The sequence below is a fragment of the Macadamia integrifolia genome, chromosome 13 (genome assembly GCF_013358625.1).
Source record: "Macadamia integrifolia cultivar HAES 741 chromosome 13, SCU_Mint_v3, whole genome shotgun sequence".
In the NCBI taxonomy this organism is placed as follows: domain Eukaryota; kingdom Viridiplantae; phylum Streptophyta; class Magnoliopsida; order Proteales; family Proteaceae; genus Macadamia; species Macadamia integrifolia.
This window is the reverse complement of record NC_056569.1, coordinates 18,538,992-18,564,011: the sequence shown is the minus strand read 5'-3', so window position 1 is coordinate 18,564,011 and position 25,020 is coordinate 18,538,992. Positions and strand designations below refer to the sequence as shown.

General features: G+C 41.4%; 2 protein-coding genes and 1 long non-coding RNA gene across 3 annotated transcripts; 2 read left to right on the top strand and 1 right to left on the bottom strand.

Moving 5' to 3' along the window:
- Positions 1–5,528: 5,528 nt before the first annotated feature.
- Positions 5,529–12,289, bottom strand: LOC122058599. Its single transcript, XR_006133853.1, has 3 exons — positions 12,039–12,289; positions 11,587–11,692; positions 5,529–5,665 (listed from the first exon to the last, which is right to left on the bottom strand). It is a non-coding gene; the product is annotated as an uncharacterized LOC122058599 (long non-coding RNA).
- Positions 8,343–10,129, top strand: LOC122058598 (mucin-2-like). The gene is made up of 2 exons (XM_042621232.1): positions 8,343–9,557; positions 9,733–10,129. The coding sequence occupies exons 1-2, from the start codon at positions 9,042–9,044 to the stop codon at positions 10,063–10,065; spliced, it is 849 nt and encodes a 282-aa protein (XP_042477166.1). The 5' UTR covers positions 8,343–9,041; the 3' UTR covers positions 10,066–10,129.
- A 7,375-nt stretch (positions 12,290–19,664) lies between the features above and the next one.
- Positions 19,665–23,733, top strand: LOC122059071. Its single transcript, XM_042621770.1, has 6 exons — positions 19,665–20,171; positions 20,344–21,958; positions 22,049–22,091; positions 22,234–22,748; positions 23,241–23,430; positions 23,538–23,733. The coding sequence occupies exons 1-6, from the start codon at positions 19,665–19,667 to the stop codon at positions 23,731–23,733; spliced, it is 3,066 nt and encodes a 1,021-aa protein (XP_042477704.1).
- Positions 23,734–25,020: the final 1,287 nt, after the last annotated feature.

Sequence of the window (25,020 nt, the reverse complement as noted above, 5' to 3'; positions counted from 1 at the left end):
CGGGTGGTTTCGGTCGACCGGGGCTTCTAGCCGGTCGACCGCCAACATGACATGCTCTGTCATACTGACCAGTCACCATTGTTTTGACTATAACTTTTTGATCCGACCTTGGATTGACTTGAGATCAGTTGCATTGGAATCACAACTCAATTTACTACAGCTTTTATGAAGGATTCGTCTCCTGATACTAACTTTAAGATTCCCTAAAATACCCTTGAGTTAGGTTACTGTGTGTTCCACACCACTTAGAGACTTTCCATACCTAGTCAAGGCATGCTCTATGGTCATTCTAATATGATGCAATGCACATGCATGAGATGAGTGCATATAAGTATGTGGAAATTACAAATTACATTAAAAATAACTAATCTATCCTAGTGGTCTTCTTCTTCACTCGAATCTTCCATTCTTTAGCCCTTCATCTTCTTTCCTTCTTGTTTGCTGTTTCATGTCTTTAAGCTAAGCTTCATGTCTTGATTCGACCTTCGATCTTCTAAGGGTTTCTTCAAGCTAATCACACTTTAACAATCAAGTTAAAGATGTATGTTTGTTTGTTAACACCAAAACATGGCAAGGAGTGTGGACATGTTTCCCAACATCTATGGTATCGGCAATACCAGTTGGGCTTCCTCTCCTCTGGTTTAGCATTCATTGGCCTGGGCTAGCGAAAGTACTTCTGATTTTGGATCTCTAAGAGCAGGTTTGTTCGAGAACGATTAAGTTCATATCGCTCAGGTTCAGCTATGTCAAGAGGTCGATCTGTTCTATTTTTCTTCGGCTCGCGAGAGTCGTCCCTAGGTCTTAGAGTCCTTTTCTTCTCCTTCTCCGCCTGATCACCCCTGTCAGCTATTCCTCGGGTGGCCAGAACCTCCTCCATGTTGGCAGATTGATTGCACCGTCTCAACAGTTCGGGCATCATTTTCGGTAAGTCGAGGGCCAGAGACTGAACCAGATTAGGGTGTATTACCCCGTTGCACAACGTGCTATACGCCACTCCATCCGGTAGGTTTTTTACCTCTAGTGTTGCCTTGGTGAATCGGGCAAGGAACTCCCTTACAGTCTCCCTCGCTCCCTGCCTCATGTTCATCACGATTTGTGTGGTTTGCTTCTGCTTCATACTTGCTTGGAAACGTGTGAGGAACGCTCTAGTCAGCTCTTCATAGCTACGGGACCATGGCTATAAGTTTGACATCCACACCAGCGCAGCTCCTTTTAATAAGGCTGTGAAAGCTCAACAGAGAACGGCGCCTGACCTACTATGAACCACCATGGCCGAGCTATAGTTTAGCAGATGATCATAGGGATCTGTGGTGCCGTCATATCCATTAAAGACAGGTATCACAAAATTTGAGGGCAGCTCGGCATCTATCAGTTCGTCCCAGAGTTACAGTTATGTCAATCGGGTGGCCCTGCCTCTGCATTCCTTCTATTCACTCAGTGAGTCGCATGCGACTCTCTAGGTCGTCTCTTCTCTCCTCGGCTTAGAGATCCAGAGATCAACATGCCCCTTTGCCTCTTCTGGGGCTTCTTCCTTGGCCTTGGTGACCACCAGGCTGATCCTGGCCTTGCTGTGGTGCGCCTCTGGTCAGCCTGATAGGCGAGCCCTAACCCGAGTGGGGTCGATCTTGCTGAGCTGACCTCTGGTAGTTTTCACGTTCTTCTCTATGGGGACGCGCTCCTCTACTGAGTCTTTGAGGCGACAGTTGGCATCTTCTTACCTGGGGTGGGGATCTATGAGTATCATGTGTCTCTGGGCTCCGGTGATGCGTGGAACGATGGGCCCTCCTGTTCTCGGTGGGGACAGGACCTTGCCTGTGCCCCTCAGTACGAGAGTGGGGTGGTACCGAATGAACAGTTCGTGAAGTTCTGGCTGACCCCCTTCTTACTGTTGATTAAGGGGTGACACTATTGTCAGGAGATTCATCATTGAGATGTCTGCTCGGAACAAGCCTATGCGGCTGAGCTGAACTATTGCACGGCACAGGAAGTGCCGAGCCTAACTGACGTATGAAGTCCCGCACCAGTGCGTTTGTAGCTAATACCTGCAACTGCAAACTCTGCATCTACTCTTCTATGTTCGGGTGAGTTACCCAGGATGATGGGACATGATGAGATAGTTGAGGGTTCTGCTCGCACTGATCCCCCTCTCCCTGAGCAACTTGTGCATTGGGTCTGGTTTGCTGGGGTCCTTGTGGAGGGGTCTCTGCTGGGACGTTTTCTTGCTCTGCCATTGGTGGTGAATGGGGACGTCCAAGTGGTACTTCACGAGTGGATCTTGCTCTCGTTGTCGTTGAAGAAACGACATTCTCGCTCCTTAATTGTATTGGTCCAAGGTGACTTTTTGTAATAATTCCCACAGACGGCGCTAATCTAATGCAGCAAAAATTGATTGGATGATCTTCCCTGCAGTTCCTGGTGCTTTGGCCGACCTGCATAGAAGAGATGACAGGGGAGAGTCGGGCTGACCTGATGGGGGACTCTCTGATGCCTAAGTCAGATCTTTCCACAGCAGATGCTCAAGGGAGCTTTTCCAGTAAAAGAAGTGAGTGATCGATCCCCCATGATGGAGGCTTACCTTGGTATTTATAGGCTGCTGATAGAGGGAGAGTGGGAGACGATCGTGAAGAGTCCTGTGTAGGCGTGGAGTCCTCAAGGGGAGTGGCTCTGTGATTCTGGGAATATTCCAAGCCTCTTATCTCGGATAGGCCAACCGTGTGACATCTATGATGACGTGTAGTGGATAGAATCCTGTCCTTCTCAATAGGGATTACGTTCCTTGAGTGTAGGGGTTGACGAAAACACGTTTCTGGAAACCTTATTGTTGACGTCGGGCCGAGGTGGAAGCACGGCCTGATGGAGGCCGAGGTGATAGCACGGCCTGATTGAGGCCGAGGTGGCAGCACGGCCTGATGGAGGCCGAGGTGGCAGCACGGCCTGATGGAGGCCGAGGTGATAGCACGACCTGATTGAGGACGAGGTGGCAGCACGGCCTGATGGAGGCCGAGGTGACAGCACGACATGATGGAGATCGAGGGGGCAGCACAGCCTGATAGAGGCCGTGGTGGTGGGTCAGTCTTGTTCAGGTTTGCATACACGCTACAGCCGTGCTGAGGAAGTTGACATATTTTTCCTCATCAGGGTGCATAGAGAGAGATGTTGGGGGCTAAGGAGGAGGGCTAATGGGAGCAGGGAACCAAAGAAAAGAGAAGAAAAAGAAAGGAACCTGTTTGAGATTTAAAAGTAACCGCAAGTGTATGGATTATCGTAGTTACGAGTCGAACACAAGGAGGCAACCACTTTATTTTCAGCTTCTTGTAGTAACGTGAAAGTGTATGGACTAATGCTTGTGATCTACTTCTAACTACCACCCTAAAACAGAAACATCTAAAATGAACGTCCTAACCAACCCAACTAGGGAAATTGGAATTGCAATTGAAATTAAAAACCTAACCATTCATCATCTAGGAATTTAAATACTCAAAGCAAAAAATTAAAAAGCAATAAAGAAAAAGTAAAATGAAAGTGCTAAAATAAAATAAAATAAAAGAAATAGAGCTAGAGAGAGGCACACAAGTAGGTTTCTTTAATTAGCCCAAGGGATGCACCATAAATAATACGAGCTTCCTTACTTGACCAGAGAGTAACTCTTACAAGGGCTTTTCTACTTAGCTTTAGGGAAAGGGATGCAAAATAAATAATTAAAGTAAAAGGATGGTTCCATTACTAGAGAGGAGCAAAGCCAATACATAGTCTAGCCAAGGACCTTGGGGGAAAGGGAAAGCATCAAAGTAAAACTGAAAATTAAAATCCTAAATTAAGAATGAATGGGTAGCAAGAAAAGGGAATGAGAAGGGGGTGAGAACACTTATATAGAAGCCTACTTACCTGAACTTCAATCCTTGAATTAAAAACTTGACTGATTTGATATACGACCAACCCTAAAAATCAGATCTAGAATAAACCAAATCTGAAATTGCTAGGCCTGGAGAAAACAAATCTTGAAGAAAAGCTTGCACTTGAAAAGAGATGCTCCAAAGCTTTGTTCTTGTCACCTGAATCTAAGCCTTGAACTAGTAAATTAAAATTATTACAACTTGAATAACTTGAATAGCATGAACGATAAAAATTGAAGCAAAAAACTAAAAGCTAGAACTAAAGAGAGAGCATAATGAAAACTAGAGAAAAAGAGAGCAAGAGAACCAAACGGAGAACGCCCTCCTCCCCTTGGTCAACTGCCTTTTATAGGGAATAGGGGAGAGAGGGGAAAAAAGAGAGAAAGTAGGGGAAAAAAGGAAAACGTCCAAAGGAGATCCCTCTTAAGATTGTGTGTGATGAGGTGGAGGGTAGGAGAGAAAGTAGGGGAGAAAAGGTTCCCACGATTTTTCTTTCCTTTTTTTTCCTATTTTTCTCTTTATTTTCTCTCTCTTCTTCAATCTTGTGCAAAAGCCCCTCTTGGACGATTTTCTTCCCTTGCTTTGGTCGATTTGGACATCTTCTATAATAGGAGAGAGATCTTCAAAAAATTCTCCGAAAAGATAGGGAATCTTTAAAATCATCCAAGAGGGAGGAGAGAGAGTGTAGTGCCCAAGTGTGTGGGTCCCTCCATATTTGTTGGAATCTTGGAATGTCTCTTGTACCTTTGGGACAACTGTAGAAGGGCTGGGCTTGCATCTCGGTTCGGTTCTGGTCCATTATCATTTTTTTGGCCCGAAAAGAATAATCGTGTGTATGGGTGTCAAAACGAATGTGTACTTTTAATGCAACACGTCCAAGTTGCTCAAAATTTTGTCCTCTTCATAGCCATGGAAATAAACGGGACCTCTTTACGTGTAAAATTGTAGATATGACACCCGATAATCCCTAAGGCCTTTTAAATACAAAACCTGCAAAAAGAAAGAAAAACCCAAGGTAGCTCCATTCTAAGTATGTAAAAATGCATGCTTTACTACCTAATATTTCACACATAAATGTGCTCATTAGAATTCCCCCACACATATTCCGCTACAGGAAAAACAATAATTTGCAATGAAGAAATGCCCCCCTTAATTCTCTCATCCTTCGGTTACAGTTCCAGCTGGATGGCATTCAAATCTATTCTCATCCCTTTCATAAGTGGGTTCCAGGACAAGGTTAAGTGAGGCCAGCTTGTCACCTTACCAACATTATATTATTTGAAGAGTTTTTCCTATCCGGGAGTGTAGCTTATGCCATAAGGAAACACCCAACCACGGAAGGGAATCATACTCAAGGTAGAGTTGACAATTATGGGGATGAGAAGAGAGAGATATACTTCCAGATAGAGAACATTGTTCCATCTTATTTTTATAGCCCATTTAAAAGAAGGTTATCCATATTTCTCTCAAATATGGATCCGGCTCTTCTCCAATAGCTAGGTCACCTAATTAGTTCTCAATTAGTCATCCAATTATAAGCGGACTTAGAGATGCATCCTAACACAGCCTAGCCGTTGGATTGCTGGGCTGCCCAATAACTGGAGAGGATCTTTTTTCCGCTAAATACATACCTTATGCTAGCTTTGTTGGATCTAGATTGTCTCCAGCAGCTAGGAGAACTCGGGTACACATCCCATCACATGGTCAAGTCCTCCCAACCGTCGAATGCCTCTCTACATAGACCAACCATTGGAGAGGATCCAGATGCAGTTCTGTTGGCATTCAAATGTTATTGAACCATCCATATCATTATCTATCAATTCTGGACGTTTTAAATCTATCTAATTCTCTTAAATAAATATATGAATGTTGAAAATTGTTTGGAAAATCAAACTTGGTTGTTTCAAGGTAACTTCATTTCAGTTATTACAAATAAAAGCATAAAAGTACTAATTTGTTGAGTCACACGATAGGTGTGACCATGACTTTAACGCAAGATTAACCAATAGGTAGAGGACCTTTCCAACAATGGACCAACTTTAGAAAATGATACCTCCACATGGATGAAAATGGTTGAAGCCACACGAAATAGATCTCTTATCTATGGAAAATAGATGATTTTTGCTCTATTTTATTTATTGATTTATTTATTTATTCCCCAATTTTTTAGTCCAACACTTTGTATCAAGCAACAAAAGGGTGTCATTCCAACAAGTTTCTATGGTATAAAAATCAGGAAAGGATTTCTAGCATTTGATATTAATTTTTTTTTCAATAATTAAAATATTTTCTAGTTAAGTGCTCAATAACTTAACCATTCATATTTTCTTACAATATGTTGAATTTTTCATTACCTTTTAACAAGAGTAAATTTTCTGAATTGAATGCATTCTCATTGGATTAAAGATGGAAAAGACTGGCATTTAGTCTCTATGGGTCGACTCAGACTCAAATGTTGTTGCTTTATATGTGGTAAATCAGTCGATTCCATGGAATTTACTCCATCTCTTGGAAGATAACCCATTGCTATAGAAAAGTAAATTCAGCAGCGGATAAAAAGTGAGGTTGATCTTCTTACTTCAAGATTTTGGCCTCAACAACCTTCGTTCATAGATCATGAGATCGACTGGGATTTCTAAAATAAATCGAGCTACAAATTTCATGATCAAGAATTTGTTCTCCATTTGTTTTATGTAATATGTTTGTTTGAGGGTTCTGTTGATTGCAATGTCAAAGGAGGGTAGGAAATTTCCAATGACCTCCCAAACATGGACCCACGGTACCCATCCACATTCCTAACCTCATTGGAAATTTCAAAATTTTATGCCATAGAAAGTACCTTTGATGGTCTTGCTAATATTTTTGCGCAAGCAAAAAATATTGTAGTTTCTGACTTGGAGGATGTGTGTCACTAGGGGTTAACTTCTTCTGGAGTGTTTACCATTAAATCAACATGGGAGAAGATGAGATGGGAGTCGCCTAAGGTGGGGTGGTTTTCTTTGATTTGGAAATCTTAACTACAACCAAGGCAATCTGTTTTTGGATGGAGATTGGTGAAAAACAAATTGCCTACGGATGATAATGTGAAAAAATGAGGGGTCGTAGTTCCCTCGCGGTGTGTTCTGTGTGGCATTGGCCTATATTCGATGGGGTTGATAGATTGGTTGCATGGTGGAAGGCCCAGGCAAAGAAGGTTTATTTCAAGGGGGTTTGGCTAAAGGGTTTTATTCTGGTTCCATTTTTTCTCCGGCTGGAGGGGAATGGTAGAAAATATGATGATACAAGAAAATCAGTTGAGCAATGCTTTGGTGCTCTGAGAAATGAAATAAGCTTACAGTCTCTGATTCACACAGGGTTGGCCATCTCAATTCTGTACCTGGTGAGTGCCAGAAGATTGGGGTTTTTAGGGGTGAGGAGTAGACCTCTAGAAATTTTTGAAATTTTCTGGTGTCCTCCTCAGCCTGGTTGGTTGAAGCTAAATACAAATGGTTGCTCATTTGGTAATCCAGGGAAATCTGGGGCAGGTGGTGTCTTCAGAAATGATAAGGCAGGGGTAGTCGCTAATTTTAGGAAGTTCCTAGGCATTCAAACGAAATTTAAGGCGGAGTTCTTGGCGCTGATGATTGGGATTGAAGCTACTCATCATATGAGAATCCAACGCCTTTGGATTGAGTGTGACTTAGAAGCGGTTGTTCTTCTCCTTCTTAAGAGGAAACCCCATGGTAAGCTCGTCAAAGATGGTTAAACTGTTTGCCTTTCTTGGAAGTGGTGGAGTGGAAAATTACCCACTATTTTCGGGAAGCAAATTCAGTTGCTGATTACCTGTCAAAATCAGCTGCTCGGTTTGAAGTCTCATCGTCGGTTTTAGCCTAGGTAGTGCTGGTGAAGATGGATTTAGAGATTGATGCCTCTAGCCGTCTCGTTCTAGATCAAGTTAGTTGGTTTTGTTTTTTTAGTCTGTTTTTTGGATGGTTGAGGCTTGGGCTGCTTTGCTCTTTCTCTTCTTGATGTATCATATTTTGTTATTTTTTCTCCTTTATATTTAATATACATGATATTCTAGCGGAAAAAAAGTACCTTTGATTTTGATCGTTTCTCACTTATTGAGCATAAGAATTATATCACATTTTGCCCATGTTCCACACGGGTTTGATTGAATGAATCATACCTTCCAGTTATCGATAATATCAAATATTCTCAAATATTTGATATGCTCATATTGTTAGTCACATTTTCCACATGGGTTGGATTGCATGAGTCATACCTTCTAGTTTTAGATGATATCAAATATTCTCAAATATTCTCCTACTCATATTGTGAGAATACAATCTGTATTTAGGTTAGTTTACCTTTTATTTTGAATCCATGTATGGGAAGTCTAACTAGTATCATTGTATAAATACCCCTTCATATCATCAATGAAATTCATTCAAGTTTCATGATCTAACATGGTATTAAGGGCATAACAAGCTCCATCGAGCTCTATCCCTCCCTCCCTGCTCCAACTCCAATGAGTTGTGTGCACCCCATGGCTGCTACACCATCGTCCTCTCCAGACATCCAACAAAACCCACCACCCGTCCTATCCTCCATTACTCCATTCTCTCCCTCCATCAACCAGGCCCATCACTACACCTCCTTGAAGCTCACCTCCATGAACTTGCTCTTATGGCATACTAGCTTGAGCCATTTCTTGATGGCTAGAATCACCTAGGCTACATCGATGGCACTCTCACTTGCCCCACCGATCCAACTGCAGCTTTGGTGTGGCAAAAACAGGACTCCATGATTCGGATTCTCCTTATTGCATCTTTATCTGAGGAAGTTTTTCCTTTGATTGTTGGGAAAAAAAAAAACAAGCCATGATATTTGGGACGCCTTGGCCAATGCGTTCTCTTCTGCATCAACATCTTGTATCATGTCCTTAAAGATGGCCCACCAAGAATTAACTCCAAAGCCCGATGCAACTGTCTCCCAGTTCATGCAATGGGGAAAAACCATCTCTGATAAACTTAATGATGCTAGTAATCCACTGCCTCCCAATGACTATAATATGTATATTTATCTTGACCTCAAATCTGACTTCCGCGACATTGTCACTTCCCTGCTCACTCGCAATGAGCCACTCTCCTATGAGGATCTTCACTCATGCTTCTAAGCCATGAGTTTCTACATGGCATTTCTATGAACAAGTTAGTTATTGCCGACTCTACTAACTCTAATGGTGCCCCCACTACAAATACAGCCCAGCGTAGTTCCACCAAAGATTCTTCACCGGACCCCGCTACAAGTGGCTGTTCCAACCGTGGCTGTGGTCGTGCTCATGGCCAGGGCCGTGGTAGGGTGGTGGTTGCGGTCAATAGGGATGTTTCTGGTGTTAAATCTGCAACAGGACCAACCACACGGCTGCTACATGTTATTACTGTCCCCAACCGACCAACCACCCACCTGCCCCCTATACCACCTATTCCTCGCCCAATCCCGCCGACTCTCCATATCCCCACCTTGCCGCCTATCACACCTACCCATCTCCCAACCCTTTTCCCACCAATAACACTACCTGGTTTCCCAAAATGGGAGCCACACACCATGTTACCCCCGACCTCCATCACCTATCCTCCTCTGAGGCTTATACCGGTCAGGATCATCTCTAAGTTGGCAATGGTAAGGGGTTATTAATCTCCAATTTTGGATCCAATGTTTTTTCTTCTCCTTCCCGCTCTTTTAATTTATCTCATGTCTTGCATGTACCTTCCATCCAAATCTTTGCTTTCGGTTAATCAGTTTACTCGTGACAATAATGTTTTCTTTGAATTTCACCCATTTTTTTCTTGTGCAGGATCTGAAAATTAGGCGTACTCTACTCTCAAGGCCAAATAAAGGGGATCTCTCCACCCTTCCAATCTCTTCCTCTCCATCGCCCTCAGTTAGTCTTGTGGAACTAACCTCTTTTGATGGTTGGCACCAGCGTCTTGGTCACCCCCATGAAAGAGTGCTACATCAAATAATAAGTAATAATAGTCTTCCATGTAGTTCTCTTAAATTATGTCCTCTTTGTCCTGCCTGTCAGTTGGGCAAGGCTTCTCGTTTATCTTTGTCAGAGACGCATACACGTAGTTCTTTTCTTTTAGATGTTATTTTTTCAGATGTATGGGGACCTTCCTTTTTCTAGTCGGTTGATGGTCATTGTTACTTTATTATCTTTGTTGATGATTGCACAAAATTTATTTGGTTTATCCTCTAAAATTAAATTTGAAGCATTTTCTATTTTTCGTCTTCAAACACTAGTTGAGTGATAATTTAATTGTAAAACCAAATATGTTCAGACTGACTAGGGTGGGGAATTTCAAACCCTCCCACATTTCTTTGCCAAATAGGCGTCACTCACTGATTGGCTTGTCCTCACACACATGCGCAACAAGGCACGGTTGAGAGGCACCATCGGCCACATATTTGAAACAGGCCTTACAATTCTTGGGCATAACTCTGTCATGCACTGCTATTGGAATTTTGCTTTTGAGTCCACGGTTTACCTCATCAACAGCATGCCCTTCTGTGTGACAAATAACATTTCCCCATTTAAGCTTGTTTATAATAGGGACCTTGATCATAAGTACCTGAGAGTGTTTGGATGCCTGTGTTTTTCCTTTCTCCGACCATAAAACAAATGCAATTTCGTTCTATTCCTTGTGTATTTTTTGGATATAGTCCACCTCATGTTCGGTATTGCTGTATGGACCATCGCTTGTATATAGCTCGCCATGTTTGGTGAGACAAGACCTCCTTTCCCTTTGCCAAACCATCTCTTTTGGGACCAGCCACTCACCCGCCACCCCCTGTAACTCCTCCGTGGGTTTCCATGCCCATCCGTCCCTCCCCTGTCTATCTGCCACCTTCCCCACATCCACCCCCTCCCCCTCAATCCCCCTACCCTCAATCCCGCACCTCTTCTTCTATGGATACCCCTCCATTGCGGACTCAGAGTATACTTGATTTGTATGCCTCCTCGCCTACTACCAACAACTCCACACCCCACTACCCTTACCTGGCCCAACATCAACCACATCTCCCCCTCCACCCCACCCCCACCCCCACCCCTAACACATGGCCATTTCATGGTCCTGTGGCCCAGATCCAAGCACACACCGCCATCCCTGTACCTGCGGAACCCACATGTTTTACTAATGCTAATAAATTTCATGAGTGGTGTAGCAATGGCACATGAATTCAATGCCCTGATGTAGAATGGTAATTGGTCCTAAAATGAATCTAGTTGGTTGTAAATGGGTCTATTGGACCAAGAGAAAAGCAAATGGTTCATTGGAAAGATATAAGGCCCGCCTTGTAGCTAAGGGCTTGCACCAATAGCAGGGAATCGAATTTCAAGAGACATTCAGTCCCATGGTCAAGCCCACCACTATTCGCACTATGCTTTCTCTTTCTGTCAATCATTCTTGTACAGGTAAAAGGTGAGAGTGGATCAGGTCAATCATTCTTGTACAGGTCTCATCCACACAGACAGAATTCATCCAAAGATAAACTCTAAGGTGGATTCTATTTGTGTGAATCAGACCATATGAAGAACCCCATACGAGAATGATCCTCATACGAAAACCTGATCCACAGTCGTAGAAGGTACGTAAACTTATACCATTCATCGAGTTTAACACTAAATAAATGATAAAACCCTTACTAAATTTGATGGGACGATGGTGGTCTGATGGAATGGTCCCAACACATTCTGATCACGCCATTTTGCGAAGGTTTCTCCTCCTTAAGAACTCAGAAATCCAACGCAGCTGATCACAAACAAACACTGCTTATCAAAACCCTGACATTCTACCACGGATGAATGAGAGTTGAAATGGGAAGGAATGAAGAGAAAATTGAGTTCTCTCTCACTCTTCTCACATATGGTTGATATAGAACTACCACCATAACTAGCTGCAGTGGAGCATCATCTTTTTACAGCATAAATCCTCCCATTTTTTGTCCTTTCTTTTTCAAGAAATATCTTAAACCACAGATAGAGATTTTAAGACTTAGAAAAGAAAAAACCCAATTGAAAATTCAGGCAAGAACTAACTAAGCATAAGATATACTTGAGAGGAAATTGAAATGTGTATTTAATTTGTTTGGCCTTACCGAATTGCCAAGTCCACCCATTCCAAGGAACAGCCTAATCGAATCGCCAAGAAAGAATGGATTTGCTACCGTCTGTTACGAACTTGTAAAGTTAAAATTTGTTCTTATCGCAGGAATTAATGTCTTGTTGCTGCCAAAGAGAAGAGGAAGAGAAGGGATTTGGTGGTGTTTCAGGTGCGTGTAGCGCTTGTGTAATCCTACAGCAGAAAATGGTGAGGGGCAAGGAAGTAAAGGGATTGGATTAGGAGAGAGAGGGGGGGGGGGACTATGGGGTGAGGCGAGAAGATGAAGTTGAATAGATAGAGAGAGTTCTCTTGTGCAAGATGGGGTTGGGGCGGCGTTTCTTTTTATAGTTAAAAAGGGAGAAGGGAGGGGTATTATGGGGATTGGCTTACGGCCCCTGATTGTCTACTACAAAGTTAGAAGGGTTGTTACGTAAATTTGGTTTCTTGTCTTGGGGCCAAGTAGAGCATTATTTTGCTTCTTTGGGTACTTGGCTTGTCCCTATGTTTAGGGAAAAAGGAAAGAGTGATGTGGCATGAGGAGAGGATGACTAGTGAGGTGTGATGTAGCACAGGGTTGATGAGGCTGCACATGTAGGCACATACGGGGCATGCAAGTTGTTGAGTTTGCCGGCCTGCCCAAGCTGCTGGCCTGTAGCATGGTAGGGGTGGGGCATGGGCAAGGAGTAGTGACTTATGTGTTGGGATGGGTTTAGGCATGGGTTGGCTGGAATCAAATCCTCTCAAGTGTGCAGTGCGTCTAATGTGCATCAGATGATGAGAGGTGCGTGTCTGAGCATTTGCATGCCAGTCATTTAATGTACTTTAGGGACACTAGGGACACTAGGGCACTAGAGAGGATCCAGGTCCAGATTAGTTTGGGTTATAGGTAGAGATAGGTTTGATCTGACTCAGATCAGATCACATTATTATATATTTATTTATGTATTTATTTTTAATTCTTCTCATCTCTTTCCTTTTGATCCTTTTTTACCCCCATATCTTCTCAACTATAAGTCCAATTTTTGCTAACCAGGTGTTGTTAAAAAAGATTTCACAAGTACTTTAAGCAAAAATTAGGCAAAGATTTGGCCGGGAACACAATTAAAACTACCGTTAAAGCGGGGAGGGAGAGTAAGTGAGCAGGGAAATGAGGTTGCATTGGTAGGAAAGGATGGGGCAGGGTTACAGAAAAAATGGTGGGGAAAAAGACGATGAGCAGGGAAGGGGGTGATGAGGGATGGAGGAAGAGGGGGTAAAGAGTTCTGGAATCTTACCTCCAACTAGAAAGAATGAAAGGAGACGCCTCCTGATGGCCCTAATATGATATATTTATTCTTTCTTTTCTGATTAATTTGTAAGGAGCTTACCTAGTAAGCTCAAACGTTCTTGGAATTGTCGAGAGGGGGGAGTTTTTTGGCACTCTTTTTCTTGAAAGAAGGAAAAAGAGCTGTAGGAGAGTGAAAATGGAGACGACGATTCTAGTTAGCGGTGGGACAACGGAAGGAGCTTTGGGTGCTGGCCAAGACCCTGATGGAGGACGCCCTCCGGACCGTGGACGGCAGACCTTGATTACTGATTTTTTAAGCCCTCCTAGGATCCAAACTGTGAGGAATGTGGTGTCTGATGAGGTGTTCACTTCTCCTTTGGCTGTTGAAGCAGGGAAGGATAAACCTATGGCAGAGGCTCTTTCTGGGAGAAGAGATGATGTGGGAGAGGCGATAAATGGTCAGTCTCCTGAGGAAGGAGTGGCCAGATCTGAAGTGAGGCCTGCTCAAACATATGCAACAGTGGTAGGAAATTGCTTGCCTGATGTCGAGGAATTACCATAAGCTATCCACGCGGGTACTTCCACTAGAATTGTTATTCCCCAAGGAGCTTATGAAGAAAGATTGATGCGATTCAGGTATGCCCTAATTGGACGTGCAAACTTTAGGTTTACTATCATGGATGACATAAGAAGGGAGTCTAAAGATTCATGGAATTTGAAAGGCAGAGTTGCCTTGGCTCCAATGGGGATGGGCTTTATTCTATTCAATTTGAGCTTGAAGGGGACATGTCATCTGCATGGAGGAGAGGTCCCATTAAGATTGGAAATCAGGTTATCCGATTCCAGAGATGGAGACCGGATTTCAATATTCATGAAAAACAAGTATCGATGAAGCTTGTTTGGATCCGCTTTTCAGAGCTACCTTTGGAATACTCGCACAAGAAGATCCTTTTATCCATGGCCAAGGTGGCAGGGCATCCTGTGGCATTGGATAAAAGAACGGCGAATTCATCCATGGGAAACTATGTCCATGTTCTCGTTGAAGTTGAGATGGGGAACAAGAGAGTGGAGGAAATTCAAGTCGAACGAAAGCAGCCCAAAACTGGTGACCTCTTCTGGTTCAAGCAATGTATTATGTATGAAGACATGATCAGTTCCTGTGGATTTTGCAAGAAATTGGGCCATTCAATTGATCAGTGCAGATAAAAGAAGAAGGATGCTAGTGAACAAGGCCATAACGTAGGAGTTAAAGGTGGTTCAAACGGTAATGGCAGTGGTGGGTCTCCTCGCCGGCTAGACAATTCTAGTTCCGGTGAAGGGAGATCTACTTCTAATTGGGAAGGGAATATTCCTAGGCACACTAGGGATCCTCTTCCTTATTGGGCAATAGCAATTCCAATGGAGGAAACTGTTAAGTCTGTCTCGAATTCTTGACCCATTTTGAAGATTGACCCGATCCGACATATTTTGATGGCGACCTAAATGAGAATTTTTCTGAGATCTGTGATGGAAGCAGAGGGGTTGGGCCGATAGGCCCAAGCCCGGAGCCCATCACTGATCTCGTATAGGGGTGCAGGGGCTACGCCCCTGTGGTATGGTTCGATCGGATCGACCGCGACCCGAAGGGTCGACCCACGATTTTGGAGTATATATAATGTACTGTCGCTTGTTGAGAAAGTCATTGTATTCTAGGGTTTTCACGCAGCTAGGGTTTCAGGGCGAGTTTTTTCCTCGTCGCTGCTAGGGTGTAATCTCTCTTCTATATAGTGAATCATCTTCTTTTTCACCCGAGGACATAGCACACCACCCTGGTGTGTGAACCTCGTTAAATCTCTGTGTCGTACGGATCTATTGTCTCTTTATTATTCGTGTTTCTTGGTGTTTGATCTAACAGAAACATCTCAAAGGAAGGGAGTTTGAACCATGAAGGAAACTTCTAAGAGGGAGGTTTGGAAATTATCTTACCTTGTATTCATGGGCAGGACGTGGCAGGTGTAGTTTTGGAAAATGTCTCAACCATATCCGGGCAATTTAGATGGGTCGGATCTTCAATCAGATAATGAGTTAAGGATGGATCAGTTGGGTCTAGATTGGTTGGGTCCGGATCAGATGAAGAGGACACAAGTGGGGCTGGATCGGATGGAGCCTATTCTGGTTCAGCAGTTGAGATAGATCAGCTTTTGGGCCAAATGAGCCTGCAGGGGTGATTCAAGGGATTGGATTGCAGGGACTGTGGAAAGAAGCAGCCAGAGTGAGTGCAATCTATAGCAGCCCATCCCTGAGGATGTGGTGATCACGTCATTTACCCCTAGTCAACTTCAGGCAGGGGCGATTGTGCTGCACCATGAAGAAGTTAGGCAGGTTGATGAATTTTTGAGTCGCGACAAGGCTGAGGATGTCACCTCTTCCAAGCTCCGGAAAGGTAAAAAATCTCGCAAGGTGGATCAGACCTTCGTGTCTGATCGTATCACTTCTTCAAAATATTAATTATGAAGATTCTCTATTGGAACATTAGAGGATTGAAGAAGGCAGCTGCTAGAAATGCCTTAAAACTTTTATTGAAGGATAAGAATCTTGACTTGCTATTGTTAGAACTCCCTATGGGTTTGAGTTTGAAACCCTATTAAGGAAACCACACAAGAAAAACAAGAACACGAATCTAATAAAATTATAGAGGATCTATTTGCACCTTTCACCAAGTATGTTGAAGAAGATTGATATTGGTCACTCCCACTTTCGCTCTCTTGGCTTGGCTAGGCTATGGATCTTCTACAGCCCCTTAAACCTCCTTGGTTCTCTCACTTTAGTGGTAAAGTGGGGAAGAGTGAATAATGGCTGTAGGGACCCAAAACCTAATATTTATAATACTGTCCTGCACTCAAAATCCTAAACCACAATGGGTTGATCCAGCATATCCCTAAGCTTGAGAGTGGACCGAATCGGTTCATGCAATTTGACTCTCACCCATTTAATCAACCCGAATAATTAATTTAGCCCATAAATCCAACAATCTCCCACTTGGGCTACATTAATTATAAGGATGTCTTTTAAATTGGTGTGGCCATAGAATCTTATTACATTAACCACTCTTACTGTGATTCAGTTGAAAAACCACTCACATCGAATAACAGCAGAAGATACACCTCAATATACGGCATACAACTTTCTGTTATTACAAACATAAGTAAGTTTCTTAACACGAATCTATGTGGGATACCATCATAGAAATATTGACATATCCTCAAATTACACTGTTGTCATTCCATGTAGGTCCTTAACTGTGATATTAACCTTCACTGTGGCAAATCACCTTTGATTTGTGGTTAATATCTAACTGTGGCCTTCCGCTTATAAACTGTGGCAAATATTGCCTATGAACTGTGACAAATACTGTCTTAAAATGTGGCAAACATTATCTTTTGAACTGTGGCAAAATATTGCCTATAACTAAGACAATTACTGCCTATAAAAACATTCTCAAATGAAATCATAAACCAAATATTTCAAGAAATAACTGTGCATAATGTAAATGCTAAAACTTAACCATAATTCATCAAACTATGCCCCAAAACATACGGGCTAAGGTTCAAAACATAAACAAATACTAAACAAAATCAGAGATCCCACTAATCAAGCATTTCAAATAACTATATGTAAAGAAATCCTAACTACTTGATGGGACCAAATTTTACTTGCTCTCAATTGCTGGTGATCATTCTACCTCACCCTTTTTTAATATCATCCTGCTTATCAGCCCCAGAATTCTTCCTCTTCTCTAACCATTTCTTGAAAATAAAACAGTCATTCTTCACATGTCCTTTCTTATGGCACCAGAAACACTCTATGTTGTTGGTATTCTCTTCATCCTGAGCCTTTTGAGATGTGTCAAGTTCTTGAGAGCTATTAGTCCTGTCATATGGCTTGACGCTTCCTCTGTTGGAAAAATTTTTGTTCCTTCTGCTTGGTCCACCAGAAGATCCCTTGTGGAAAGTTGCATGTGTACTCTCAAACCTAGTTTGTTTCAATTTTTCTTTCTCTTGAGTGCAAATGGAAATGAGCTCATTTAGGCTCCAATCGTCCTTCAGTGCAATGTAGGCAGATTGGATAATCTTATACTGAATAGGGAGGGTATTCAGTGCAATGTGTACAATATATTCTTCATCGATCTGTATTCCAAGATCCTTAAGTTTACCAGCATCAGTAGCTACACCCAAAATGTATTCTCTAACACTCCCACATCCATCATACCTTGTATTCATTAGCCTTGTCATCAATGTGGTTTTCTCAGCTTTCTTGTTGTGTTGAAATCTGGCTTTAATAGCATCCAGGAATTCTTTTGCAGTGTCTTTGATCTCTATGTTCCCACGTATAATTTCAGGAACTGCCTTTTTTAAAACCAGTATGCACTTTCTGTTTGCTTTAGTCCATTTCTTAAACTTGGTCCTTTCAGCACTTCTGCTCGAGTCTGTGAGAGGCTCAGGTTTAGGCTCCCTAAGTGCCAAGTCTAAGTCAAGAAGACCTAAATGCAATTCTAATTCCTCCACCCACTTTTGATAGTTGTTACCAGTGAGTATTGGGATGGAAGATACATAACTTGAGGGAATGGCCATCTTACTACAGCAGTAACAACAACACAATACATGCCAAATATCAAAATATAAACCATAATATAAAAGCATGTAATACCATCAATATATTTTAAATAAGAGTTACAACTAAAAATGTATCCCTATCCTTTGGGACAGGAATTAGCTGATGCTCTTATATTCTTCTTTTAACTGTGAAAACAACACTAACTTTGGAATTCAATCACCTTTGGGCAAAAGAACTCCAAATTCAATGTCCCTTTCTGAAATGTGGATGATTATCCTCAAACCTTGATGACATAACCTTTGGGAAAGTATCACCTTTACTGTTGGGGAAGATACAATCGAACTGAATGTACCACTTTGGTGGGTTTCACTCAGTTCTATCATATCTTTCCCATTGGAGATGTATATCTTTATGTTCAAAACATACATATAAATATGTCACTAGGACAACAATAACCATACAAGAGTCACAACCGCAACTACATTCCTATCCTTTGGGCTAAGAATGCACTGGTCCTCTTGTAAATTCATATTTACTGTGAAAAGAACAATAACTTTTGAAATCCCCTCACCTTTGGGCTTAGGAACCTCTAGGTTACTGTCATTTTCTTAACTTTGGTGACATCACATTTGGGCAAATGTCACCTACATTGCTACCCTGTGGAAAATCATGAAATAATAAGATGTACCACTTTGGTGGATTCCACCTCATCATTTCATGGTTTCCTAAAGCAAAATTACTTTGCAACTAAGAATGAGCGGAAGCTTACACCCTTTTCCATATTAACATATCTCAATTTAAAAAAAAAATTTCTCAATTTCATGGTAACCAATAACATATATATTTTTCAAAGCATTGATTTATGCTATTTTGTTTCAATGATTGAAACTAAATACAACATAAAATTTCAAATAAACATGTCATATTAAAAATTAGATCATTAAATGTGGCCCGAAACAAGGAATCCAACGCAAAAAACAGAATTTCAATTTAAAGTAATTTAAATAAAAACCCAAAAACCAAACAAGCCTTTAATTGGAAATTTTTTTTTTCTCTCTCCTTCGGCAGCCAATTTCCGATGACGCGTTCCGGCTGTCTGGAGGTTTTCGATGACTTACGGTATACCACCGCGACCATCTTCTCATGATCTAAAACTTTCGTGAAGAAAGTTTTCCCATAAAGGATCTTTAAGTGATGGTAATTTTACGATTTTTATGATTTTCATGATTTTTAATCAAATCAGGTTTTAAGTAATAATCAAAATCCTCATGTACAAGAAAAATTCAATCGATTCTTGTCCCATGTGGTCTGCTCTGATACCACTTATTAGAACTCCCTATGGGTTTGAGTTTGAAACCCTATTGAGGAAACCACACAGGAAAAACAAGAACACGAATCTAATAAAATTATAGAGGATCTATTTGTACCTTTCACTAAGTATGCTAAAGAAGATTGATATTGGTCACTCCCACTTTCGCTCTCTTGGCTTGGCTATGGATCTTCTACAGCCCCTTAAACCTCCTTGGTTCTCTCACTTTAGTGGTAAAATGGGGAAGAGTGAATAATGGCTATAGGGACCCAAAACCTAGTATTTATAATACTGTCCTGTACTCAAAACCCTAAACCACAATGGGTAGAGCCAGCATATCCCTAAGCTTGAGAGTGGACCGAACCGGTTCATGCAATTTGACTCTCACCCATTTAATCAACCCAAATAATTAATTTAGCCCATAAATCCAACAGCTGTGTATTGTAGAACCTATGGTGGATGTAGGCGACTTCCCTTGTTTGCTCTTTAACAGGCTTGGGCTTGATGTGAACTTTGTTTATAACCATTATGCTAATAAAATCCCTAATATTTGGGTGATTTGGAAGAGACATTTGGCTGCCCCAGTAATAATTTCAGAGACTGATCAACAGGTTACTCTGAGATGGTGTTGGCAGCAACAGGAGATTTATGTTTCTTGCATTTATGCCAATTGCTTTAGGGCTCTTAGAAGAGAGCTCTGGACGGATCTTGTTGCATCTGGGCCTCAAGTGCCAGCGCCGTGGATGATAGTAGGGGACTTTAATGCTATTTTAGAGTCCCATGAAAAGCGTGGTCCAGGGGCTTTCAATGTAGGACCTGCAGCTGAATATGGTCCTATGGTGGACGCATGTTCTATGATTCCAGTTCCTTCCCACGGGCGAAAATTTACATGGTCAAATAATAGGAGGAGAGGGAATGTGGTCGTGGTTCTAGACAGAAGTTTCTATAATGATTCATGGGTATCTTTTTTTAATGGATGCTCTCAGTATATTCTGCCTAGAGTTATTTCAGATCATTCCCCTATTTTGATTGCTTCTGAGCAGTGCCCTGACCGAGAAATTGTCCATTTTGTTTCCATAATTCTGGATGGACAATGAGAGTTTCATTCCTGTAGTTGCTAAGGCTTGGCAGGTATGGATTCGTGGCTCTCCTATTTTTGTGCTTTCAAAGAAACTGAAGAGGCTAAAACCAATTCTCAAGAATTGGTCGATAGAAAAATTCCCTAACTTTGATGTTCGGTTGGAAGAGTCAAGGAAGTGTCTAGTGGAGATCCAAGAGAAAATTGAGAGGGATGGTCTTGACGATATTCTCTTTTCCAGAGAAGTGGAGGCCAAATCGGAGTATCAAGCAGCGTTAGATAATTATGAGAAATTGGGGGGTGAAAAATCCCGTATTAGATGGATGAAAGAAGGCGACAGGAACTCCAAATTCTTCCATCTCTCTATTAAGATGAGAAAAATTAAAAATTCTATTAGTAGCCTGACCAAATTTGATGGTACGATTGTTTCTGACCCTGAACAAATGGAAGAGTTTGTGGCTGATTACTTCGAATCGTTCCATAAGACTTCCCCTGTAGTTGATCACTTGGACCTCCTTGATGCAATTCCTAGGGTCTTGGATGTGGATGTAATGATGCTGAAATTGATCCCTAGGGATACGGGGATTAAATTTGCGGAGTGGGAGTTAGATCCAGATAGCTCTCCAGGACCTGATGGTTTTTCAGGGGCATTTTACAAGAAGTGTTGGGAGGTGATTGGTCAGGATTTTTGCAATGCCGTGAAAGAGTTTTTTAGCTCTGATCATATGCCGAATGGTGTTAACAACTGCTTCTTAGTTCTAATCCCAAAGGTGGATGGTGTGGTGCCATTGGACAAATTTAGACCCCTGTGTATGGGGAATTTCTTTGTCAAATTAATTTCAAAAATCATGGCATTGAGACTCAGTCGTCTCCTCCCAAGATTTATTTCAGAAGAGCAAGGTGCCTTTCAAAAAGGCAAGGTGATTCAATCTAACATTGGGTTAGCTTCTGAGATGGTGAATCTGATGTTCTTTGCAGCAAGGGGTAGCCTTGGTATTAAAGTTGATATTCAGAAGGCGTACGACACAATCTCTTGGGGATTTATATTCCAAGTACTGAGAAGATTTGGCTTTCCTGAGCAGTGGATTACCTGGCTACATCAAATCCTTGTGACTAATCGCATTTCTATCTTGTTTAATGGTGATCCGGTTGGTTTCTTTGGAATGGAGCGTGGTCTTCGGCAAGGTGATCCCATTTCCCCCATGATCTTTATCATTGCGAAAGAGGTGCTCTACAGAGGTTTGCAAAAGCTTTTGTCTGAAAGGAAAATCACTTCCTTACAGGGGCCATGTGGTGCTCATGTCCCGGGTCATATATTATTTGCAGATGACATTTTTATCTTTACTAATGCTTCTGCTAGAAATGTCAGGAACCTTCACTCTTTCTTGAACCGGTATCAAGAATTCTCAGGTCAGAAGTTTAATTTGGAGAAAAGCAAACTCTTTATGGGCAGAATTCCGATAGATAGAAGAAATCAAATCTCAGGCATCCTTGGCATTATGGTCTGTAATTTTCCAACAAAGTACTTGGGGGTGGAGATTTTTAAAGGGAGAGTGAAGAAAGAGGTTCTTCTGCCTGTTATGGACAAGGTGAAGAATCGTTTAGCTGGTGGAAAGGGAAGATGCTCTATGGCGAGAAGAGTTGAATCGGTTATGTCGGTCATCTCTGGTATGCCCCTTCATAGCTTTTCTATCTATTGGTGGCCATCTTCTTTGATATCTGTTTTGGAGAAATGTATGAGAAACTTTTTATGGACAGGTGAAATTGATACCACAAATCGGTTACAGTCCAATGGGACTAGGTATGTAAGTCTTAGGAGGAAGGGGGGCTGGATATCAGGAGATTCAGAGATGTGAACAAAGCCATGATTAGCAAGATGGTTTGGAAGATAAAGCATGATTCATCATTGGCTTTTAAATTTTAAAAGGCTGATTTGTTTCTAGTAATGGAGATTTGAAGAAGGGGTACAAGGCTTCTTCGATTTGGCCTAGTGTTCGCAGAATGTGGAGCTTTGTAGGGGACAAGAAGCGATGGATTGTTGGCAATGGACAATCTATTAACTTCTGGAAGGATAGATGGTGGGGTTCTGAATCTATAGTTGAGAAGGTTCAAGGTCTAGATGATATTTTCCAGACTACCAATGCAAGAGTAGGGGATTTTATCTCTAATTTTGAATGGCAGATTCTTGAGGCTCGGTCTAACCTTCTAAAGGACGTCTTCAATAGGATTCGAGGTATAAAGCTGCCTCATTATGCTATGGTAGATCATTGTGTTTGGAGCCTTACCACTTCAAGAGAATTCTCTTCTTGCTCTGCTTGGAAAGATATTCGGGCAAGAAATCGTAAAGCTCCATGGAAATCCACTATTTGGTTTAAAAGACTATTGCCACGTCTCTTTACGTTTGGATGGAGAATTGTCCATGAGAAACTTTCGACTAATGACCTGATAAGGAAGAGAGGTATTTCTCTAGTTTCAAAATGTGATTTGTGTGGAGATGCTAATGAATCCTTATACCATCTATTTCTGAGTTGCTCTTTCTCTTTTCAAGTTTGGAATGCATTTCTAGATTGTTTTGGTTTATCCTGGCCAAACCATGCATCTATTGGTGATTTTCTGACTTGGTGGAATCAAAAAACATAAATTATTAACATTAAGGAGCCTTGGATAATGAGAGCAGTTGTTGTTTCGTATTTTATATGGTGGGAAAGGAACAAATGGAGGTATGAAGGAAAGTGCAAATCAGTTCTTCAGATCTTTGAATCTATCAAAGAGGAGATTAGAGTTTGTAATCTTAATATGCAAGGGGCAGTGAAGTCTATACAGGATGTGACATGTTGTAGGAGGTTGAACTTGCCAATAAAACCACGGTTGTCCAGGCATTTGTTGGAAGTTCACTGGTGTAAACCTATGAGGAGCTGGCTTAAACTAAATGTTGATGGGAGTTCTCCAGGTAATCCAGGAAGAGTAGGAGCTGGTGCAGTTTTGAGAAATCATTTGGGTCAAGTGGTGTGTTCTTTTTATATTTACCTTGGTGTTAAACCGATTTTTGAAGCAAAGTTTGTGGCATTGGTTGAAGGTGTTGCAAGAGCAAAGGAAATACAGACAACTGCTCTTTGGATAGAGTCGGATTCTGTTGCCATGTTATCATGCATTCAATCTTAAACCATTCCATGGTTTTGCTCCAAAAGTGGTTACATCTGCAACCATATCTTGTATCGATTCCATGGAAGATAACTCATTGCTTCAGGGAGGTTAACCCTGTGGCAGACTATTTGGCAAAGCAAGCTGCAAAGACTGGTGGTTCTAGGGATATGATGAGGTTTCCTTTTCATGTGAATGAGAAAATTACTAACGATGCAATGGACCATCCAAAATTTAGATTCAATTTGTCTCAGGTTCTTCTCTTCCTGCTGATGGCAATGCCGAAGGTGGGAAGAGATTAACTTGGTTTTTTGCTGGTTATTTTTGATGTTTTTTGTTTGGCTTGCCGATTTTCCCTTTTTAATAATATTGATCTTTTAGCAAAAAAAAAAAAAAAGCTCAAACGTTCTTCTTTTCTTCTTCTTTGATATTTTCACTGACAGAAATTGTAGAAATCTTGAAAAATTAAAATTACAAAAGGGATAATGACTAGACTAGAAAATTGAAGAAATCATAGATTAGAAAAGGTTATTGGCTTCTCTAGTCTTCTCTACTTTTCATGGTGGAAAGAATTGGAATGGTACCGTTTATTTTGACAATGTTATAGACTCATTCTGATTAGAAAACTCTTAGTCCAATCCATTGTGAGAGTGAAATAGAGTTTTAGGTATTCTCTTATAAATAGAAACTAATGATCTATGCAGCCATCACTTTAATACCTTCATGATTTTGGAAGCACAGACTCCCCTCACAGGAGTAGTGCGTATGTGAGAGAATTCCAAGGGTGAAATGTTGCAGAAAATCTTTGGGAATGAAACTCTATTCAATAGTTCTTCATTTATGGTCCATTTAGGTATTCCAAGGCTAATGATCCATGTAGCCATCACTTTAATACCTTCATGGTTTTGGAAGCACAGACTCCCCTCACAGGAGTAGTGCGTATGTGAGAGAATTCCAAGGGTGAAATGCTGCAGAAGATCTTAGCGGATGAAACTCTATTCAGTAGTTTTTCATTGTCAAAACTTAATAGGACCAATGTTCAAGCACATGGAATAGAGTTTCATGATCAATACTTGTGGGGCTTCTAAACTTACACACAGGTACTCCTCTCTTTCCATTTATGGTTCATGTAATGGGGTTGTTCCATTCATTATCATCAAAAATGGTAAATTTACAGATCCATGAAAAAACTATCATTAATCATAGTTTAGGGACTACATCCATGCTCAACGTGTATGTGGTTAATCTCTTTTATAATTCGTACTTGTATTCTAAACATTATGGAGTTTTTCATATGATTCTATGGAGTAGAATCCCTAACAATGCATTCCTTTTAATTAATAGAAATTTGACTCACATTTCTCCTCACCCTCTCTTTGAATATATATCTACTCTTTGTAAGCTGGATGTAGAGATTGATACTTCAACACCACTTGGATAATGAAGTAGGTTAGTGAGCTGACCAGCCTCGTTATAAATCACCAACTCCAAATCAACATCCCAAATTATTCAAATAACCATCTTTCATTTCCAAACAAACTCCCTAAATAACCAAAATCCTTGCAACTTGCCATGTATATGATTTTTAA

Coding starts and splice junctions, on each gene's coding strand:
- LOC122059071 (XM_042621770.1), top strand. CDS start 19,665: ATGGTGGATGTAGGCGACTTCCCTTGTTTGCTCTTTAACAGGCTTGGG. Junction 22,749..23,240: donor TGACCTGATAAGGAAGAGAG/GTATTTCTCTAG, acceptor GGAGTTCTCCAG/GTAATCCAGGAAGAGTAGGA. Junction 23,431..23,537: donor GAGTCGGATTCTGTTGCCAT/GTTATCATGCAT, acceptor TCATTGCTTCAG/GGAGGTTAACCCTGTGGCAG.
- LOC122058598 (XM_042621232.1), top strand. CDS start 9,042: ATGCTTCTAAGCCATGAGTTTCTACATGGCATTTCTATGAACAAGTTA. Junction 9,558..9,732: donor TCATCTCTAAGTTGGCAATG/GTAAGGGGTTAT, acceptor TTTCTTGTGCAG/GATCTGAAAATTAGGCGTAC.